The 19,330-nt window shown below is 54.3% G+C and overlaps 1 protein-coding gene across 8 annotated transcripts in view; it reads left to right on the forward strand.

Moving 5' to 3' along the window:
• DLEC1 (DLEC1 cilia and flagella associated protein) overlaps positions 1 to 19,330 on the forward strand; it is an 81,486-nt gene that overhangs the window by 51,989 nt on the left and 10,167 nt on the right. For 6 of the 8 annotated variants that reach the window (XM_027582926.2, XM_035726778.1, XM_035726787.1 and 3 more), the window contains 16 exons: positions 1,787 to 1,926; positions 8,422 to 8,575; positions 9,262 to 9,372; positions 10,291 to 10,421; positions 10,934 to 11,125; positions 12,073 to 12,143; positions 12,587 to 12,738; positions 13,360 to 13,478; positions 13,973 to 14,043; positions 16,499 to 16,704; positions 16,799 to 16,915; positions 17,008 to 17,133; positions 17,210 to 17,304; positions 17,485 to 17,572; positions 17,762 to 17,974; positions 19,084 to 19,245. In XM_027582926.2, the coding sequence (XP_027438727.1) occupies positions 1,787 to 1,926; positions 8,422 to 8,575; positions 9,262 to 9,372; positions 10,291 to 10,421; positions 10,934 to 11,125; positions 12,073 to 12,143; positions 12,587 to 12,738; positions 13,360 to 13,478; positions 13,973 to 14,043; positions 16,499 to 16,704; positions 16,799 to 16,915; positions 17,008 to 17,133; positions 17,210 to 17,304; positions 17,485 to 17,572; positions 17,762 to 17,974; positions 19,084 to 19,245 (2,148 nt within the window). Of the gene's footprint in view, positions 1 to 1,786; positions 1,927 to 8,421; positions 8,576 to 9,261; positions 9,373 to 10,290; positions 10,422 to 10,933; positions 11,126 to 12,072; positions 12,144 to 12,586; positions 12,739 to 13,359; positions 13,479 to 13,972; positions 14,044 to 16,478; positions 16,705 to 16,798; positions 16,916 to 17,007; positions 17,134 to 17,209; positions 17,305 to 17,484; positions 17,573 to 17,761; positions 17,975 to 19,083; positions 19,246 to 19,330 lie in introns of all 8 variants that reach the window. The other 2 variants (XM_035726781.1, XM_035726785.1) reach the window with 2 other exon arrangements.

Below are 19,330 nucleotides of genomic sequence, written 5' to 3' on the forward strand. Positions count from 1 at the left end.
GGTCCTTGTTGCCCATGTGACGCTCTGACCAGGTCTGTGTGGTGAAAGCACCCTCCCTCTGACTGCTTCCTGCCAAGGTCCCCTCTTGCTTGCCCACTGACCGTCCGGGGACAGAACATTGCCCTTCCCTCCTTCCACATGCAGAAGCCCAGGAAAGACAGATGCAGCCGCAGATCCATCATTATCTGCCAGTGGGCGATCCCTTCTTCCTGGACTTCTCCTTTGCACTTGACCGGCCTTGTCCTTTAGGCAACGGCCTCATTTCTGCAGCCGGGCACTCTTCAACTTAGCAGTTGGGACCATTTGCATCAAATTACCAACACCATTGCCAAGAACCACTGCCAAGTGTCCCATTACACAGGCGCTTGGAGTTTGGCACTTTCTGTCCAGGTTCATCGGTCTCCCCATTTGGATTCGGGAACTGTGGAGAATGGGGGCAGGGACAGGGTGGTATCGATATCTTTAGGCAGGAAGCTTTTCTTCAAATGAAACCTTAGGCAGAAGCCCAAGATGGAAAATAAAGTGTGACTGCTCTGGGGCTTCCCAGAGCACAGACCCCACAGCCACCCTCCTTATTGGATAGACACAGAGGGATAGTGGTTTCCCCAGGGTCACACAGCTAGTGAGTGGTGGAATCATCAGATCCGGGTTCTCTAATTCCCAATCTGGGTTTTTCTCCCACTGTGAAGAATGATAATTTTTTATAATTGAAGTAACTGTCAATTTCATAGTATATTAAGATTTATGTCTTAATCGAGGCTGGTTCGAATCCTGTCTCTACAGTCTTCTGTACTCTGTTCTTTTGAGCTCTCAAAAATAATGTTGGGATTTGGGGTCTGTTAGATTTGCTCAGGTCGGGGCACAGAGATGCAGTCCTGGCCTACAGCATCACCCCAGGACTCCCGGGGAGACACGTGCGAGGAACAATGACCAAGGAGAGCAAAGGGGCTCTTCTTTACTACCAGAGCTTGGGGCCCAGACTTGAGCACATGAGCAGCTTTTGCTGAGAGTTAGGCCAGCCGTTCCCTCCCACCAGTGCCGGGGAGGTGAGCCGTCAGAAGCAAAAGAGCACAGAGCCCAAGACAAGCACTCTGGACCTGACCTGGCCGGCATGGCAGCCTGGGTGGGAGGAAGGAGGTAGAAGACCACAGGCCTCCACGGGGTGGGCAGGCTGCCCTCCAGGCAGGGGCCTGACACTCACTGTCTCAGTCTCCTGGAGTGAAGAGACCAAAGAGGGGATAGCATCCCTCCAGGGTGTGACCTTTCCACGTTCGGTGACAACCTCACTAGGCAGTGTGACCGTGGGGCCCTTCATTCAGACCAGTGCTCCCCGTCGCAGTTGGGAACGGGGAGATGGGGGTAGAGAGCCCCCCTCCCAGGTGCATTCTTCTTCCTAAGCTTTTGTCCTTTTCTCCTGTGCCCGGTACAGAGGCTAAGGGGTTCAAGCCTGCAGTGGGCAACGGTGGGGGGTAGGGGTTGGCCGTGGGAGCATCGCCCTTCTCCCAGCGGCTTTCCTTCCATAGGGCCCTCAGGGTCCTGACCCATGCCTGCACACTGGGGCTGCCCTCTACCTCTCAGGTCTGGCCCAGTGCATGGGGACCCTCTCCTTTACTTAGAGACTTGGTTTTCGTTCTGTTAATCCCGAGAGCCCTGCTCTCCCTGCTTGCTTTGTCCTGCATCCTAGCAGCTCTTTGAGGAGGTGGGGCAGCTTGGGGCAACCCAGCTGCCAGTTCTGCAACTCCAAGTGTCCTCTCTCCTCATTCTTCTGGATTGACCTCCACACCAGGTGTCTCCCTTTGACATTGAGCCCTCAAGCGGGCAGATTCACCCTCTGGGGGAGTGCAGAGTGAACATCACCTGGGAGGCCAAGCAGTGTCAGCGACTGCAGACCATCCTGGAGCTGGAGGTGGTAAACGGGGCCTGGAGGTAAGGGGGCAGCCGGGCAGCCATGACAGCCCACTCTGTGCCTCGTCACAGCATATGGATGTTGTACGCCACGAGGGATTTATAGCCATTAAGGAATTTAAGGGTATTGAAACATGTTTATTCTATAAAATTTGGAAATTACAGAAAAGAAAATCCACGGCCCAGAGAAAATTCACTGGTCATGTTATAGGGAATATCCTTCTAGTCTGTGTGCCAAAGGATTGGAAATGAGTACGATCACTTTCAGCAGCTCTCTGTGTCACCCAGTAAAGTCAAGTGTGTGCGTTCCCTGTGACCCAGCATCAGCCCTCCGAGAGGCGCGCCCAGAGAAGCACACGCGTGTGCGCTGGGAGCCGAGCACTCACAGGGGATGCTCATCACCATTGTTCATAGTCGTGACAAACTGGAAGCAACCAGTGTTTGTCAACAGGAGAATGGACACCAAAAATTGTGATGTATTTAAATGAGCAAATACTACTGTCTTCTGGGAGGCCTGCCCTGGAAGTTTCAAAGGGTTTTGGTGCAATTCCCTTTCTTTCCTCCTCCCTCCCTCTCTTCCTGCCTGCTTTCCTTTTTTTCTTTCTTGTGGACAATTTCTTACATATATAAAAATAGAATAGTATAGGGCGCCTGGGTGGCTCAGTTGGTTAAGCGACTGCCTTCAGCTCGGGTCATGATCCTGGAGTCCCGGGATCGAGTCCTGCATCGGGCTCCCTGCTCGGCGGGGAGTCTGCTTCCCCTCTGACCCTTCCCCGTCTCATGTGCTCTCTCTCTCTCTCATTCTCTCTCTCTTTCAAATAAATAAATAAATCTTTAAAAAAAAAAATAGAATAGTATGAGCCCCCACGTACCCATCACCTACCTTCAGTAATTATCATATCACTACAAATATTGTTTCATTCATCTCCTTCATCCCTTCCCAAATTATCTTGAAGCATCATATTTTTTTTTAAGATTTTATTTATTCACTTGAGACATAGAGATACAGAGAGAGAGAGAGAGCATGAGCAGGGGGAGAGGCAAAGGGAGAGGGAGAAGCAGGCTCCCCGCTGAGCCAGAAACCCCATGTGGGCTTCAATCCCAGGACCCTGGGATCATGACCGGAGCCGAAGGCAGACGCTTAACCATCTGAGCCACCCAGGCGCCCCTCATACTTATTTTCTTAGGCTGAGTAAGGGTGGTACACAGGTGTTATTATTATTATTCTTTAAACTGTATATATGTAATTTATGCTGTAGCTGTGTTTAATAGTCATTTCTGCATATATTTGGTATTTCATTATAAAAACACTTAAGTGCTTGTTTTAAATCTTCATGGATACTCTTGAATTATCCTCCAAAAAGACTGCCATTTTATCCTTCCACCTCTAGCGCATGAGGCTGCGCATTACCCTACGAGCTCACCGTGACAGATATAATCTGACTTTTAAATGTGACCACCTGTGTCCGTTTGGTTTGAAATGTATTTCCACGCAATCACCAGCACGGGTTTCAGTGGGACTCTTCTCTTCCTCACTGGTCCCACGTGGCATCTTGCGGCCCTTAAATACCAAGGTCAAGTCTTTCTCCCCTGGGAGAATGCCTTTTATTAAGTCTGCCTATTTCCTTTCCTATCTCTGTTGTTCTTCAAGGACCCTGAGTGAATCAGAATGTTTCCACTTGTAGGTGATGGAAACACAGATGGAACCAACTTAAGCATAACAGGGAAGCTGCTGGCTCCTGGAAGGGGGCATTCCTGCCCTGCTGAATCCATGGGCTCCAGCCTTTTTGGGTCTGCTCTTCCACTTCTCTCTCATTCTCTACCTCCTTTCCTTACCCTCACCGCCCCACCCCCCAACTCTGCTTCTCTGCTTGCCTTTCTCTCCCCTGGTGGCAAGCGCCCTTGGCCACTCTGCCCCGGGGAGGGGGGCCACTTAAGGCTCCAGGCACCCACACTCCCAGCTTAACAACCTTCGAGGATAAGGAAACCGGCTTTCTCCGGAGGTGGACTCTGATTTGGCCTCTTCGGGTCACGTGCCCCCTCCCCACAGGCCTGTGCCTGAGGGGGAGGGGCGGCTTCCAGAAGAAGCTGGTGGGAAAGTTGACCAGACAAGAAAGACCGCAGGCACCACAGCCCACCACAGGTCTGCTGCATCTGGACTGCAGGAATTTTAATTTTCCTCCTATCGTCTACCTCTCAGCGTTTCTGCTCCTTGTTCAGGGAGATGTCCTTGGCCTTGCAGGGTGCTAATTCGGTCTTTGGTGGATGCCCTTCTTTTGGCAGTCATATTTTTAAAATGTCAAGCTTTTTTGCTCTCGGATTCATCCTTTTTTATAGTAGTCTGTTATTGACTTATGGGTGCAGCAGCGTCTCAGACTCCCCCAAGGAAACTCATCTTTGTTTTCTCGCCTTTTGGTTGGGATCCTTCTCCTTCACTTTTGGGGTTTTCTTCTACGATAAGTAATCCTTGGCTGCCCACTCCGGATTTGGAGTGGGAGAGGAAGGAGATTTACACGAGGAGCTGGTGGTCTAGGTTTCTGAGGAAGTGGGTGTAGGTGTGGAGAGCACTCCTCTTCCAGGGAGCGAAGTGGACGTGAGCACCCTCAGTACCCAGAGACCTGAATCCAGGAGGAAGAAGGCACCTTTGGGGAAGGCAGCCAAGACGAACGGTAGAGGCAACCCACCCTGGCCAGCTACTCAAATCTTTGCACTCCTTCATCTGTAAATAGGAATGAAGTGGATTTCTATGGTTGTTTTCCCTCGGTGCTAGTTGAGAGGGTCGGTGTTCCTGCAGAATCAGCCCTGACCTCTCGTCAGCCCCACACTCACCTTCCAGCGTGTGGCTGTGTGGCCGTGTGGTGTGCGTGTGTGCGTGAGCTCAGGCGTTGGGGCCCTGAACTGGCCACGCTAACCTCCAGGCAGTCTTGAGTTAAGTCCTTGGCCCTTTCCCCACAGCCCACTCCTGCCCATGAGGTGCCTCGTTCTGTTGTTAGGGAAGCTCTGCAGGGCCTTCTTCTCCAGGGATTTTAAATTGTCTGTTCTTTGTGTGATTAGCTAATCTGATCACGTCCTTTCTTCTTTTTTTTTTCTCATTAGAACAGCATTATATTTACTTCTTTATTCTTTATTTACAGTTTTCCACAAATGGTATGTGATATAATGGTGCAGGTGTAACAGTGGCCAATCCTTACCCAGTCTCCAGCCTTCTCCACTCTGCTGGCCTATTTATCCACATCCTCATCATCTGTTAATGGTAGTCATCCCAATGTGTGTGAAGTGGTATTTCATTGAGGATTTGGTTTATTTTTTTCCTAATGGCAAATGATGTTTTGCATCTTTCATGTGCTTATTGGCCATTTGTCTTCTGTATTGAGATCTTTGCCCACTTTTTAAAAATAGGGTTGTCTTTTTTTATTATGGAGTTGTAAGTGTTCTTTCTATATTCTAGATATAAATTTCTTATTAGGTATATGATTTTCAAATATTTTCTCCCATTCTGAGGCTTATCCTTTCACTTTCTTGATGGTATACTGCAAAGCCTAAAAAGTCTTGATTTCCGTGAGGTCCACTTTATTTTTCTCTTTCGTTGCTTGTGCTTTTGAGGTTATATCTAAAAAACCATTGCCTAATCTCACGTCACAAAGATTTTCTTCTAAGAGTTTTGTAGTTCGGGCTCATACATTAAGGTCTCTGGTCTGTTTTGAGTTCATTTTTGTGTATGGTGTGAGGAAGGGATCCAGCTTCATTCTTTTCTATGCAGATAACCAGTTGTTCCAGCACCATTTTTTTAAAAAAGATTTATTTGAGAGAGAGAGAGAGAGTGAGTGTGCGATCAGGGGGAGGGGCAGAGGGAGAGGGAGACAAGCAGACTCCCCATTGAGCAGGGAGCCCAACGTTGGGCTCGATCCTAGGACCCTGAGATCATGACCTGACCCAAAATCAAGAGTCAGATCCTCAGCCAACTGAACCATCCAGGTGCCCCCCGGCATCATTTTTTAAGAACACTATTCTTTACATTGACTTGTCTTGGCATCCTTGTCAAAATCAATTGATTAGGGGCACCTGGCTGGCTCATTCCATGGGGCATGTGACTCTTGATCTCAGGGTTGTAAGTTTGAGCCCCACACTGGGGATAGAGATTACTTTAAAAAAAAATCTTAAAAAAAATCAATTGGCTATACACGTGAAGGTTTATTTATAGACTCTCAGTTCTGTTCCATTGATCTATATGATTATTCTTATGCTAGTACCACATTTTCTTGATTACTGTGGCTTTGTAGTAAGTTTTGGAATCAGGAAGTATGAATTCCCCAACTTTGTTGTTCTTTTTCAGGATTGTTTTAGCTATTTTGGGTCCTTAGAATTTCCATATGAGTTCTAGGATCAGTTTATTAATTATGGCAAATAACCAGCTAGGATTTTAGTAGGGACTGTATTGGATCTGTTGGTCAATTTGGGGAGTATATTCACCTTAACCATATTAAATCTTCTTATCTGTGAACATTAAATGTCTTTCCATTTATTTAGGTTTTTTTTTTTTTTTCATTTCTTTTGGTGATCTTTTGTCATTTTCAGTGTATAGATCTTGTACTTCTTTTGTTAAAGTTATTCCTATGTATCTTTTTTGATGCTTTTGGAAATGGACTGGTTTTCTTAATTTCATTTTATGAATATTTATTGCTAGTTTATAGAAATACAAATATTTTTGTTCATTGATCTTGTATTGCACAACCTTGCTGAATTCATTATTATTTCTAATAGTTCTCTAAGTAGAAGATTGTGTCATCAATATACAGAGATAATTTTACTTCTTCTTGTCTAATTGGCATGCTTTTTATTTCTTTTTCCTGCTTAATGGACCTAATACTCCAGTATAAAGTTGAATAAAAGTGGCAAAAGTAGACATCCTTGTCTTGTTCCCCATCTTTAAAAGAAAGCATTCGGTCTTTCCCTGTTATGTAAGATGTTAGCTCTTGGCTTTTTGTTGATATCCTTTATCAGGTTGAGGAAGTTCCCTCCTATTCCTAGTTTGCTGATTGTTTTTCTACTGAAAGAATGTTAGATTTCCTTGAATGTTTTTTTCTGCATCTATTGAAATGATCATGTCCTTTTTATCCTTTGTGTGTGTCAACATGGTGTTTTACATCGACTTTTGGATGTTAAAACCAACCTTGTATTATAAAAATCCCATTTGGTCAGTGTATGGTCCTTTTTATATGTTGCTGGATTTGGGTTGCTGGTATTTTGTTGAGGATTTTTGTATCTGTAGTCATAAGAGATATTGGTCTGTGTTTTTGTGTGTGATGTCTTTGTCTGGTTTTGTTACTAGAATAATACATCTTAGAATGAGTTTGGAAGTGTTCATTTCCCTTCTCTGTCATTTAAGAGTTTGTGAAGATTTGGTGTGGGTGTATGTCTAGATTTTCTATATTGTTCCATTGGTCTGTGTGTATATCTCTCCACCAGTGGTTCACTATCTTGATTACTGTAGCCATAGAGTAAGTCTTAACATTCAGTACAGTGATTTCTTATTATATTCTTCTTCTTTTTTTTTTTTAAGATTTTATTTATTTATTTGAGAGAGCAAGAATGAGAGAGAGAGCACATGAGAGGGGGGAGGGTCAGAGGGAGAAGCAGACTCCCCACTGAGCAGGGAGCCTGACGTGGGACTCGATCCCGGGACTACAGGATCATGACCTGAGCTGAAGGCAGTCACCCAACCAACTGAGCCACCCAGGCGCCCTGTATTCTTCTTTTTAAAAATTGTTTTAGTTATTCTATGTCCTCTATGTTTCCATATAAATTTGATAATGAGCTTGTCTATATTTACAAAAATCCTTTTTGGGAGTTTCCTAAGAATTATGTTAAACCTATAGATCAGTTTGTGGAGAATTGACATCATTACTATGTTGAGTCTTCTAATCCATGAACATAGTATGTCTCTCCTTTTATTAAATTTTTGATTTCTGGGGCACCTGGGTGGCTCAGTCGTTAAGCGTCTGCCTTCGGCTCAGGTCATGATCCCAGGGTCCTGAGATGGAGCCCCTTGTTGGGTTCCCTCCTCGGCGGGAAGCCTGCTTCTCCCTCTCCCACTCCCCCTGCTTGTATTCCCTCTCTCGCTGTCTCTCTCTCTCTCTGTCAAATAAATAAAATCTTAAAAAAAAAAATCTTTGATTTCTCTCATCTGCGTTTTGTAGTTGTCAGCATATAAATCCTGTACGGGTTTTATTAGATTTATATCTAAGTATTTCAGTTTTTCTGAACAATCATAAATAGTATTGTATTTTTAATTTCTATGCCCACATGTTCGTGGTCCACAAATGTGATTTTGTACCCCGTAACTTTGCTGACTTGTTAGTTGTGGGAGGTTGTTGTAGTTGTTGTTGTTACTGTTTTTTAAGAAGTCCTTAAAATATAAACTCCTTGGGGTTTTCCACATAGACCATCATGTCATCTGCAAATAGGGAGTTTTGTTTCTTCTCTAATCAGTATACCTGTTATTTCCTTGTGTTCCAGCTACCTTCCTGTGTATGCTGAGGTACAGGAGCCCCATGTGTACCTGCAAAGCAGCCACGTGGAAGTCACGAATCTCTATGTGGGTGTGCCCACCAAGGCGACAGTTACACTCATCAACGGCACACTCCTGCCTACCCGATTCCACTGGGGCAAGGTGAGTGAGCCTGCACCGTCAGCCACAGGGTCTGCAGCCCTCAGCACCAGAGGCCCATGTGGAGAGGGAGGTTGCCCCCCAGGTGCTCCCCAGAACAGAGGCTCACCTCTCTCCCGCAGCCTGCCCCTTGCCCCACAGTGCTCAGAACTGCTGGGCTCCTTGAAGGAGCAGCACATCTGGTCTGGTTTTTCCTTGCCCTGCCTCCAGGGAATTCTAGTTCCCTAGCTGAGAAGGAGTCACTGGATGGAACACACAGCCAGGGCTCCCAGCCAGCGTAGCCCACGGCTGGCCCACACAGCTGTTGTGAGCCCCGCTAGGCACCACCCGTGGGGCTGACCGTGGACCTTGCTTTGTGGGCTGTGGGAGGTGGGAGATGGGGCCATGTCCCGTGCCTCAGAAGCGGCTGCCCTCTGCTCACCCTCACCCTGGGCCTCCCAGGGCAGCTTGTTTAGTCCAGGCAATGCCTGACAGGTGTGAGGTCTGCCCAGGGTTGGGGAGGGCAGGAGAAAGGGACCGGTGGATTAGCCCCGCCAGAGAGCAGCCAGCCCTTTCTGGTCCTGCTGCGGGCCCCCAGACCGCCAGCCTCCAGCAGAGCGCGCCCCAGTGCTAAGCCCCGTGTGGACCCCGGGTCCACGCCAGGAATCCAGTGTGTGACAAGAGGGCCTCCATACCCACATGTCTGCCAGCTGCTGGGGCACCAAGCAAGCGTCTGCACGGCAAAGGTCTCCCCCAGACGTGGCACGCTGGGCCCCAGTGAGGAGTGCCACATCAGCCTGGAGCTGGCTGCTCACACCCAGGTGAGTTAAGTGGTGAGGGGGCCTGGGGGGCTAGGAAGGCACCCTGCCCCACTCCTGTAAGAGGGCAAGAGATTCCTTGCATTTGGGTCTGGGGTCCCCATTCCTGTTAGGCCTGCTCTCTACGGATACAAAGTCAGGAATCCCGGAGCAGGCCTGAGAGGCCCTCAGACCCGCTGGCCATGTCTAGCCTTTGGTGCCAGCTTTACCCTCCCCTCGTCTGCAGCCATAGGTGGGCCTGGCTTTCCAATTTGCCCAAGGATGTGAACAGGCCCTGTGCTGGGTGCTACTGGGAGAGGCTAGCTGGTGGCCGCCTTCCCAGAAGAAGGGCACAGCTGCTCCCTGACACGGCCCACAGGAAGGCCACTGGGGAGGAACTTGCTCAGTACTTGGTGGGGGGGTTGTGGGCTATCTGTTTGTGGTTCTTGTGGGAAAAGAGACTTCTTCCTTGTGGAGACTTGGAGACCCTGTCCCATTTCTCCCTGGCAAACCTGGAGACAGTAGACTTTCTTTCTCAGCTGAGTCTGAGCTCTACGGGGATAGGCAGATGGACACAGGCACAGAGCAGGCCTCACTCAGGAAAGGCTTGATTTCTGTGGTAACAGCTTCATCAGAATAAGTGTGTAGCTTCTCCAGAGGCCCACTTTGAGGGTCTCCCTTCATGTGGGTATGCACAAGAATTTGGAGCAGACTCAACCAGGAGCCCTGAGGAAGGGGCCAGGGTATGGGACATCAGGCTGGGCCTGTGAGTGGTGGCTCACTGGAGGGACTGAGGAGCCCTTCCACAGAGATGAGACTAGACAGAGGTCAAGGCTTTTGTGCTGAGTGTCTCACAGCAACCACCTCTGCTAGGGAAGACCATGTGAGGCCCAGTCCTGGGGCTTAAGTGTAGTGATGTGCCCTTGGTGGGCTTTCTTATAGGACGAGCTGAGCGATCTGGCCCTCCCTTGTACCGTGTCAGGCATGAAGGAGCCACTGGTTCTGGGCATTTCTGGGAAACCCCAGGGACTGCAAGTGGCTATTGCCATCTCTATGGAGGGCTCTGACAGCAGGTGAGCCCAGGGCTGGGGCCAGGGCCTGAGGGTTGAGGCGACCATACAGAGGACTAGCACTGTACTGTGATTATCAGCCTACTTCCAGCTGATTCCTGCAGCCAGGAAAGGGCCACAGTATTATTGTGCCCCCCCCCCCCAACCTCTCTGGGAGCAGGTCTCTCTACCCAAACCCTGCCCTCTGTGTGGTCTTTCCCCCACCTACTTGGAGACCTGGCATCCGGGCAGGTAGGAGATGCAGGGGGCAGGGCTGTAGGCAGCGTGGGCTTTCCCACACAAGGCCCAGCAACCGGGAGATAGGCCAGTCACCCCTGGTCAGGGAAGGTTTGTAGTTGAGGCCCCTCTTGGCGTCATGAGCTGACAAGAAGAATGTGTCCGTGGGGTGGCAGCTTCACGGGAGGCAGTCCAAGGATGAAGCCTAGTGTGTAGGCAGCTCTCACACTCCCACCCGAGTGGGCTCTCTGGGCGGGGCCGAGGGTGGCCTGTAACTTCGTGCCCTGGGCCCGGGGCAGTGTTCCCAGCACGGAGCTGTGGCCGGGCCGCCTGGAGGAACTCCGCCTTGACTTCGGCTCCAAGGTGCCTCTGAGGACCCGCGTGAGCTGCCCTCTCATCCTGACCAACCGCACTCCGATGCAGACACCTTTCACCCTCAAGTTTGAGTACTTCGGGAGTCCCCAGGACAGCCTGAACCAGAAACCCAGCCTGTAAGTCTGGTTTCTTTCAGGGGCAGCTCCCAGGGAGGACGGGGCCAGGCGGGGTTGCCCTATTTAGCATCTATGTGGCTTAGGCGGCCAGAGGCTGGTGTAAGGAGTGAGAAGGTGTGTTTTCACAAGGATACCTGGAGAAACGTAGAGAAACGGCTCCCACCGCCCATCTCCCAGACTCTGACGGGGCCTTCAGGAGAGGCTGGGGTTGTGGCGAGCGGGGCGCGGGGTTGGGGCGGCGCTCCTGGCGGATGAGGCGGTAGAGATGAGGCCAGTGGGTGAGGGAGAAGTTCCTGGCAGCGGCGGGAGCCGTGTAGGCAGAGATGTCGCAGTGAGGCTTTCTGCAAAGCTGTAACTGGACATCAGCCACGGGGAAAGTATTTACGCCACAGAAGTTGGCGGTCTACCAGCACACCAGAGCAAACACCTCACCACCTCGTCTCCTAAGGCGAGGAAGCCCAACTTGAAAACCACTGCCATGGCTGGTGGGGCGCCACTCACGGTTTGTAAGCCATTACCTTTCCCACTCCAGGAAAGTTAGTGGGCACTCGATGCTGGACAGATGTCAGCAGGAAAGACTGGAAACAGGGCCTTTTGCAGAAGGCTGGGCAAGAGATGAGGAGTCTGGGCTGCATTGGCATCCGGGGTCAGCAGGGCAGAGCCTGGGGACAAGGAGTCCCTACCCCAGCGCCCTGCTGCATTTGTGGGAAGGCAGTCCCTCGGCTGGTGGGTGGCCTGTAGCCAGGGGGCTTTGGGTGATGGGGGTGTAGCAGGTGCCAAGACCAGAGAGGGAGGTGAACAGACCTGACCTCTCCCCTGGGAGGAGCAGTCAGAGCGGCCTTCCTCCACTGGGTACCTGGTAGGATGCTAGTTGCGGGGAGACATGGCTCAGCTCTGGGGAACAGCCCTGATGGCTTGATGCTGTTTCTGTATCCTGTCTGGTAAAGCCCCGACATGCCCCCTGCCCTGCTGAAGACATCGCGGATTCGAGAACACTTGGCCAGGCGAGAGCAGCTGAGTAAGAGCCCCAGGGTGGGCCAGAGCAGGGGTTCCTGGGGCCTTCTCAGGGGGTGGGCCGCCTGCTGCAGGGAGGGGGCCCTGGCCACAGCCCCATTTCAGTATCTTTTCTAGCAAGACCTCTGAGATGGCCATGGCCCTTCTCCTGACTCCCTTTTTGCATGAGGCTGTCTCCTGGCTGGGGCGTACAGCCCGTGGACAAGGCCTCATTTTGATTTGGGGTGGGTGACGGCTCGGAAGGGAGGGCTCCCACCAGGGCCTGGTCCCTGAGAGGTGAGCGAGGCTGCCTGCTGGATTCTGGACTCCCAGGAGGAGGCTCTGTTTAACCAGACCAAGGCGCGGCTGTGGAGTGGCTTATCTGGTATCGTGCTTTGCTAACTCCTGAGGGTTTGGACCTCCTTCCTGCCCTGGAGCCCTGAATCCCCATTCCTGGTTATTGCCCAGATTTTATGGAAAGCATGCTGTCTCATGGCAAAGGAGCCGCCTTCTTTCCCCACATTTCCCAGGGCGTGCTGGGGGCCCGCCAGCAGCTAAGCATCGACGTCACAGGCTACGCAGACATGTGGGGCGAGTACTGGGACAACCTCATCTGCACGGTGAGGATAGATGGCCTGAGCGCGGCCTCACCTTCAGGCTCTCCCTCCTCCAGCTCCTGGCCCTCAGCCTCTCAAGGCTCTCCAAGCTGGAAGACCATGCCCACTGAGCTTGGGATAGGCATTCACACCCACAGCAACCACAGTGATTCACGCAGGAGGGGTTCTCGGGGACAGAATCTTTCATGCCTTTTCCCACGGGGTCCCGTGAGGCTGGGCACACTGAGGAGGGCAGAGGAATCTGACTGGCTGCCTACTTGGGCCAGGACTCGAGACCTGGAGGGGCAGTGAGTAGGGAGAAGCAGTAACAGCCTTCCAGAGCCATACTCTGGCCACCTAGGCCTTGGTGCATTCACTCACTCTCCCATTGGGCCTTCACTCACTCATTCGGCCCGAAGGGGGCACCTGCTGTGCATGGGGTTCCTGTGGGGTCCTCTGGACTGTGGAGGGTACAGGGACAAATAAGACCAGATGATCCAACAAGGAGTTCCTGGTTCAGTATGGAGGGGTGAACTATGTCCATTGTTCTGTTGGAGGGAAGGCCTTGAACAGAGGGAATGGGGAGCCAGGGAAGGCCATGGCAGCAGGGGACGAGAGGGACCCAGGATTGATGTGCGTTTGCAGGTGGGAGACCTGCCACCAGCAGTCATCCCGGTGCATATGGCAGTGGTGGGCTGCCCCATCAGCTCCCGGAGGACCACCTATTATACCACTGACCCGCTGCAGAAGGAACCTGTCATCAGGTGACCCCACCGGCCTTATCCCCTAACCCTTGAAACCCTCTGGCCTCCAGCCTGGCTGCCCATGCTGACCCTGTTGCTCTCCAGCGGGCCCAAGGCTACTTGGTGCCACCCAGCAAGAAAGCCCCAGGACAGGGCCACCCTGGAAGAGAGCGGCCTCCAAGGCCACGGCTGCTGTCTGCACATCTCAGAGGGCTTGGGGTGGGGAGAAGTAGCAAGTAGTCAGGGTGGCCTGAGGTCCGTGCCACACCTGGGGCCCCACACACCACCAGCTGGGATCTGTCGGTAGGTGCTGGTGTAGGGCGGGGGCTACCGGGGCACCGAGCAGCCCTGGGTCACCACTCGCCGGGCACTGCACGGAGAAGGCCTCCAGCCCGAGAGGCCCCTGTGACTTCAGGATAGACCGCTGCAGGCCTCCTCCCCGCCCGGGCCCCAGTTCCAGCCCCCTCTGTGAGCAGCCCTGCCTGTGCTGCATGAGCCCGGTCTCCTGCCTCCAGGTTCGGCACCCAGGTCTCTGGAGGAGACACGGTCACCCGGGTCCTTCGCTTGAATAACTCCAGCCCTTGTGGTGAGAGGCTCACGAGAGAAGCTGGGGCTCTCGGGACACACTGTGCCACGTGGCGGGCCAGGCTGGGAGGGACGCCGGGGCTGGGGGAAGCTGACGGTCCATGACCGGGACCCAGGAGTCCAGGTGGCCCGTGGTTGCTGAGGGAGGCCCCTGAGGGCCAAGATGGGGAGAAATCCGCTGGTTGGGGGTTGTCAGAGATAGCCGCTTCCGTGCATGAGGACAGGACGTGCCCTTGCCCACCCCTGGGGGCCCCCCAGTGTCACAGGTGCCCTACTCTCATCAGGTTCCCTGTGCATAAGAACAGACACTGGACGGGGACACCTTTTCTCATCCCTTCAGCCAGCACTACCTGAGCGATAGCCAGGTGCTGGTACAAGCTGCTGGGGATCCAGAGGGAACAGGACAGCGGGGTCTCTACCGAGAGGCTCCTGTGCTGATGGGTGTGCAGCCATCAGGTTGGGTGCATTGAGGGGGCCTGCTGGAGGATCGCATGGGTGGCGTGTCCAGACTGCGTCCAGGAGGAAGGATGAACCAGCGGGGCCTGGCGAAGCGTCTGGGAATGGAGAGTGTCTGGGCCACTGGCAGAGCTTTGGCAGGCTGGAGGTGGACCAGGGTTTCAGGCATCTCGAGGCTGGGCCACGAGGGCCTGAGCCAGTCTTCAGGGGCGGGGCCCGGGCAGCTCCGACTTGAAGCTCCTTGGTGCCTGTGAGGAATATGCAGCGGGGGAGTGCCCGTGCTTCGGGTTCCTGCTCCGTCTGTCCGTCAGGTCTGGCCCGTTAGGAAAGGGGCACTGAATTCACTACTCTAATCAGCTTTTTCAAGATCTCCTGGCATTTCCAGGGGCACCTGGCTGGCTCAGTCGGTAGAGCACGCGCCTCTTGATCTTGGGGTTCTAAGTTCGAGGCCCATATTGGGTGTAGAGATTACTTAAAAATAAGAGCTTAAAAAGAAAATCTGGTGTTTCCAGCAGTTTCACTTCTTAGCTGCTGTGTTGTTAGATGCATTTGAGAACGGAGTCTCATCTTTGTCCTTCCCCGTTTTTACCCTTTATCACTCTGATATGTTTCTTTGTAAACAACAGAGAGCTGAGGTTTTTAAAAGCCCAACCTGACATTATCTTTTTTTTTTTTTTAAGATTTTTATTTATTTTTTGACAGAGACACAGCGAGAGAGGGAACACAAGCAGGGAGAGTGGGAGAGGGAGCAGCAGGCTTCCCGCCGAGCAGGGAGCCCGATGCGGGGCTCGATCCCAGGACCCTGGGATCATGACCTGAGCCGAAGGCAGACTAAGTGACTGAGCCACCCAGGCGCCTCAAACCTGACATTATCTTTTAATAGCAAAATTCAGTCTATGTACTTCTTCCTTACTTAATGACTTTATTTTTCTACTTTCTTTTGCTTTTTGTAACTTTGTGCCGTTTTCCTTTTATTTAATTTGGAATTTCTCTTCTACCTTCTTGTGTTTTGGTGGTTCCCCTTCTTATCCTCAGGGCTCATCATCACATGCATATTTCTGTCTTTACTGAACTTCGGCGGGGGTGGGGGGAGGTCGCTGGGGGCCTTGGTGAGGGGGATTTGGTGGCTGTAAGGGGCAGGTGCCAAGGCAGCAAGTTGAAGAAATACGAGCTCAGGAGTGTGGGCCTGTTCACCAGGTCTCCCGCAGGGCTAGCCACGAGTCAGATGTTAGCGGGGGAGTGGCTGAGGGCAGAGTTGGGGAGGCAAGGGTGCACAGGGTCCTACAAGCGTGCTGGGGAGGGAGAGAAGGGGGTTTGGAAAGGTCATCTGGCAGAGGGAAACTGTTCAAGGTGGGGAGACAGGGCGTGGCTGGCCCCCCAGAGAGGGGGTGGAGGCGGACTGAGGTGGGAGGGAAGGGGGATGGCTTAGATGCCTGCCAACAGATGGGGGCGTTGCAATGGGACTTCGGGGCCGTCTTGATGTGGGGGCTTCGGGGAGGTGAGCTGGGGCCAGCAGCCCAGTGCCCGGGGGTGGCACAGGTGTCTGAGAGCAGGGAAGGTGTGACAGCGGGCCGAGGGTTGGTTCAGTTCTCCAGCGCTAGGCTTTGCCAGGTGGGTAGAAGGTTGAGGGTAAAGGGGGATGAGAATCCTGGCAAGATGGAGGTTGACATGGTGGCATCCAGACTATCCCAGCCAGGGAAGGAAGGGAGTGCAGTGGGAGCTGATGGAGGGGAGAAGGCAGGGAGAGAGAGCCCCAAGTACCCGGAGTGGTGCATTTGGATGCGAAGGCCTGCTCCTGGGATCCAGCGGGTAGGGCTGATAGAGCCAGCTGATATAGCCTGTAGACTGTTCTCAAAATGAGAACCGCCTGGAAGGGGCATTAAGAAGGCAAGGCCCCCTCCACCCTGAGAATGGGAGACTAGGCAGCAGCAGGGGTTGTGGGGAGGGGGTCCAGGGACGATTGGCCTGCCCCTTCCTCAGCCCTCACCCCCCTCGCCCAGACATCCGCCTGGACTGGGAGACCTACACTCCAGAAGACAGGGAGGACCGACTGGTGGAGCTGCTGGTGTATTATGGGCCACCTTTCCCGCTGCGGGACCAAGCTGGGAATGACCTCTTGTGCCCGGAGACCCCTGAGAGCAGCAGCTCCTTCTGGTCCCCAAGCCCCTTCAGCGCGTCGGACTTCAGCCACGAAGCTGCCCAGGCTGTGAGCAGGGGTGGAGGGACAGGGCGGGTTGGCTGCTGAGTTGGGGCCAGTGAGCCTTGAGCCTGTGTGAGCCCCGGCGACTCCCTGATGACAGGCCAAGGACCGCTGCAGTGTCAGCGACAGGGCCCGGCAGAAGCTCATCTCCGTCGTTCTGCAGGAGCATGACGGGGTGCCCGCCGACCACCTGTATAGCATCAGCCCCAAGCAGGTGGTGAGTCCAGCGGGGCTGGGAGCTGCCTTGCAGAGTGCCGCGTTGGCAGGCGGGTGGCCAGGGGGTGGCACTGAGGCTGCCGTCTGTGCCAGGTGGTTCCTGCACGGGGCAGCAGCACCATCTCCATCTCCTTCTCACCTACGGGCCTGGGCACCAGCATCCCGCACAAGGTGGCGTGCGTTGGCTACGCCCTGGGCTTCATGAGCTTGGACGATGAGGTGAGCCCGCCTGCCCCGGGGGGCATGCTGCCTCCTCAGCTCAGGGGCCACCGGCAATGAGGCTTGGGCTCTGCAGGTGGAAAGAGAGCTTCCGGGGAGGAGGCGTCGCCTGCAGGACTTCGCCGCGGGACCCCTGCGACTGGACCTGTGCAGCTACGTGCGGCCCGCACAGTGAGTTGGCGGGGCCTCCCGTTAGCCCCCTGTGGGGAGCACCTGCACTCTGGGAGCAAGAGGATGGCAATGGGCGGGAGAAGCCAGCAGGTGAGCCCAGGCAAAGGCTGGCTAGGGCCAGATGAGCGGAGGGGGACAGCCAGGAGGCCCCTGGGGCTCAGCCATGCTCCTTGCCGGCAGGCTCAGCGTGGAGGAGCTGGACTACGGTGGTGGCGTGGAGTTCCGGCACCAGGCCAGCGACCTCATCCCGGAGTGGCCCTGTACTGGGGTGAGTGTGCCGTCTCCCACCTCCACCCCCACCCCCGGGCCCTGCCGGTCTCCCCAGACCTCAGATATGGCCGTGAGCCCTCCTACAGTCCGGGTCCTCCTGCCCCCGAAGTGCCTCCACCCCAGAGCCATGGGATCCAGGAGGGGAAGAGATGCATCCCCGGCCTCCGCCACCCCTGTGGCCACCCAGGTGCTGAGTGAGCTGCTGACCACCCACCACCTGAAGCTGAGCAACACCACCGAAATCCCACAGTACTTCCGGCTCCTGGTCTCCAGGCCCTTCTCTGTTTCTCAAGAAGGGGCCAGCTGCAGCCGCCGAGCTCCTGGCCAAGAACGGGGGCGTGAGGAAGAGCAGGCCACCGGCGGCAAGCAGCTGGTGCTCCACCCTCAGGAGAACATGCTGGTCAGTGGGGGCTCTGCAGGCGGTCACCCGGGCCAGGGGTCACCCTCCCCTCACACACACGCACACGTGTGCACAGACGTGTGCACACCACCGTCACGCGCTGGTACACATTGGTGTCCAGACACCGCACACCCTCATGGCGTCCGCTCCCGCAGCCTCAGTGGGCGGGCCCGTCCGCTCTTCCAGGCTGCACTTTGGTGTGGGTGTACCGAGTGCCTGCCGCGGGCTAGGTGCCGTGCTAGGTGCCACACTCCCCCAGGGACCTCACCGTGGGGGGCGAAACAGCTATGGAAGACAGAAGGGCGGGGCCCCCTGGGCTCACTTCGCCTTTGCTCCCTTCTTCAGAGGTAAACTGAGGGGCAGCCCCGAAGCACAGCCAGAGGTCCTGTTCCACCAGGGCACCCATGAAACCACAGGCTGTCGCCAAGTAAAGGTCCCTTTAAAATGCCTCAGGGAGCCCCAGGGCTCTTGGAGAGAGGACATTTCCTAACAGTACTACCTCGCACCCTCCATGTGCTGACGGAACCCGGGCATCTGGTCCTGAGCAGGATTCTAGCCCCAACTCAGTTCTCCATTGTCCTCGGCACCCAGTCCTGCCCACACCTGTGCCTCCACTCCCGCTGGGAGCATTTGATCTCAGCAAATACCACTGCCCCCGACCCTGTGCCCAAGCAGAGCCCTGGCATCCTCCTCCCCGCCCCCCCTGACCAGCCAGCCCCCACATCCTGTTGTTGCCCATCCTCAGTCTCCGTGTCTCCCCACTCTCACCCCACACCCGCGGCCCTGTTCATGCCAAGGGGTAAAGGGCGGTTTGCTTGTAGTCTCCCCCTCGAGGTCCTCAGCTCCTGAGGGCAGGCAGGGCCCTGTCCCCAGCACTAACACAGAGCGGGGCGCCGTGTCTGTGGACCGAATGCACCGCACAGGCTGCGGGGGCCGGGCCGGGCCGGCTCAGCCTGGGCTGGCCCCACAGGCTGCGTGTGGGCAGGAGCCGAGCTGGGGCCTTGCCGGGCAGTGGGGGCCGCGGAGGGAAGGACGACGGAGCTCCAGGTGGGGAAGCCGCCGCTGGCCTTCGGCAGCCTCAGGTGACAGGCTTGTTCACATCTGCTCAGGTGAACGTGTCCTTCTCGCTGTCCCTGGAGCTGCTCTCCTATCAGAGGCTCCCGGCTGACCAGATGCTGCCCGGAGTGGACATCCGGCAGCGCGCCAGTGGGGAGAAAGAGATGGTGTTTACTCAGAACCTGCTCCTGGAGTACGCCAACCAGACCACTCAGGTGAGTCCCAGGCCTGCCCCATGTCGGAGAGGGCAGAAACGGGCCAGACTCTGTTCCCGTGGGTCAGAGGAGGGCAGACCCCGAC

This window comes from Zalophus californianus, chromosome 1 (assembly GCF_009762305.2).
Source record: "Zalophus californianus isolate mZalCal1 chromosome 1, mZalCal1.pri.v2, whole genome shotgun sequence".
NCBI lineage: Eukaryota > Metazoa > Chordata > Mammalia > Carnivora > Otariidae > Zalophus > Zalophus californianus.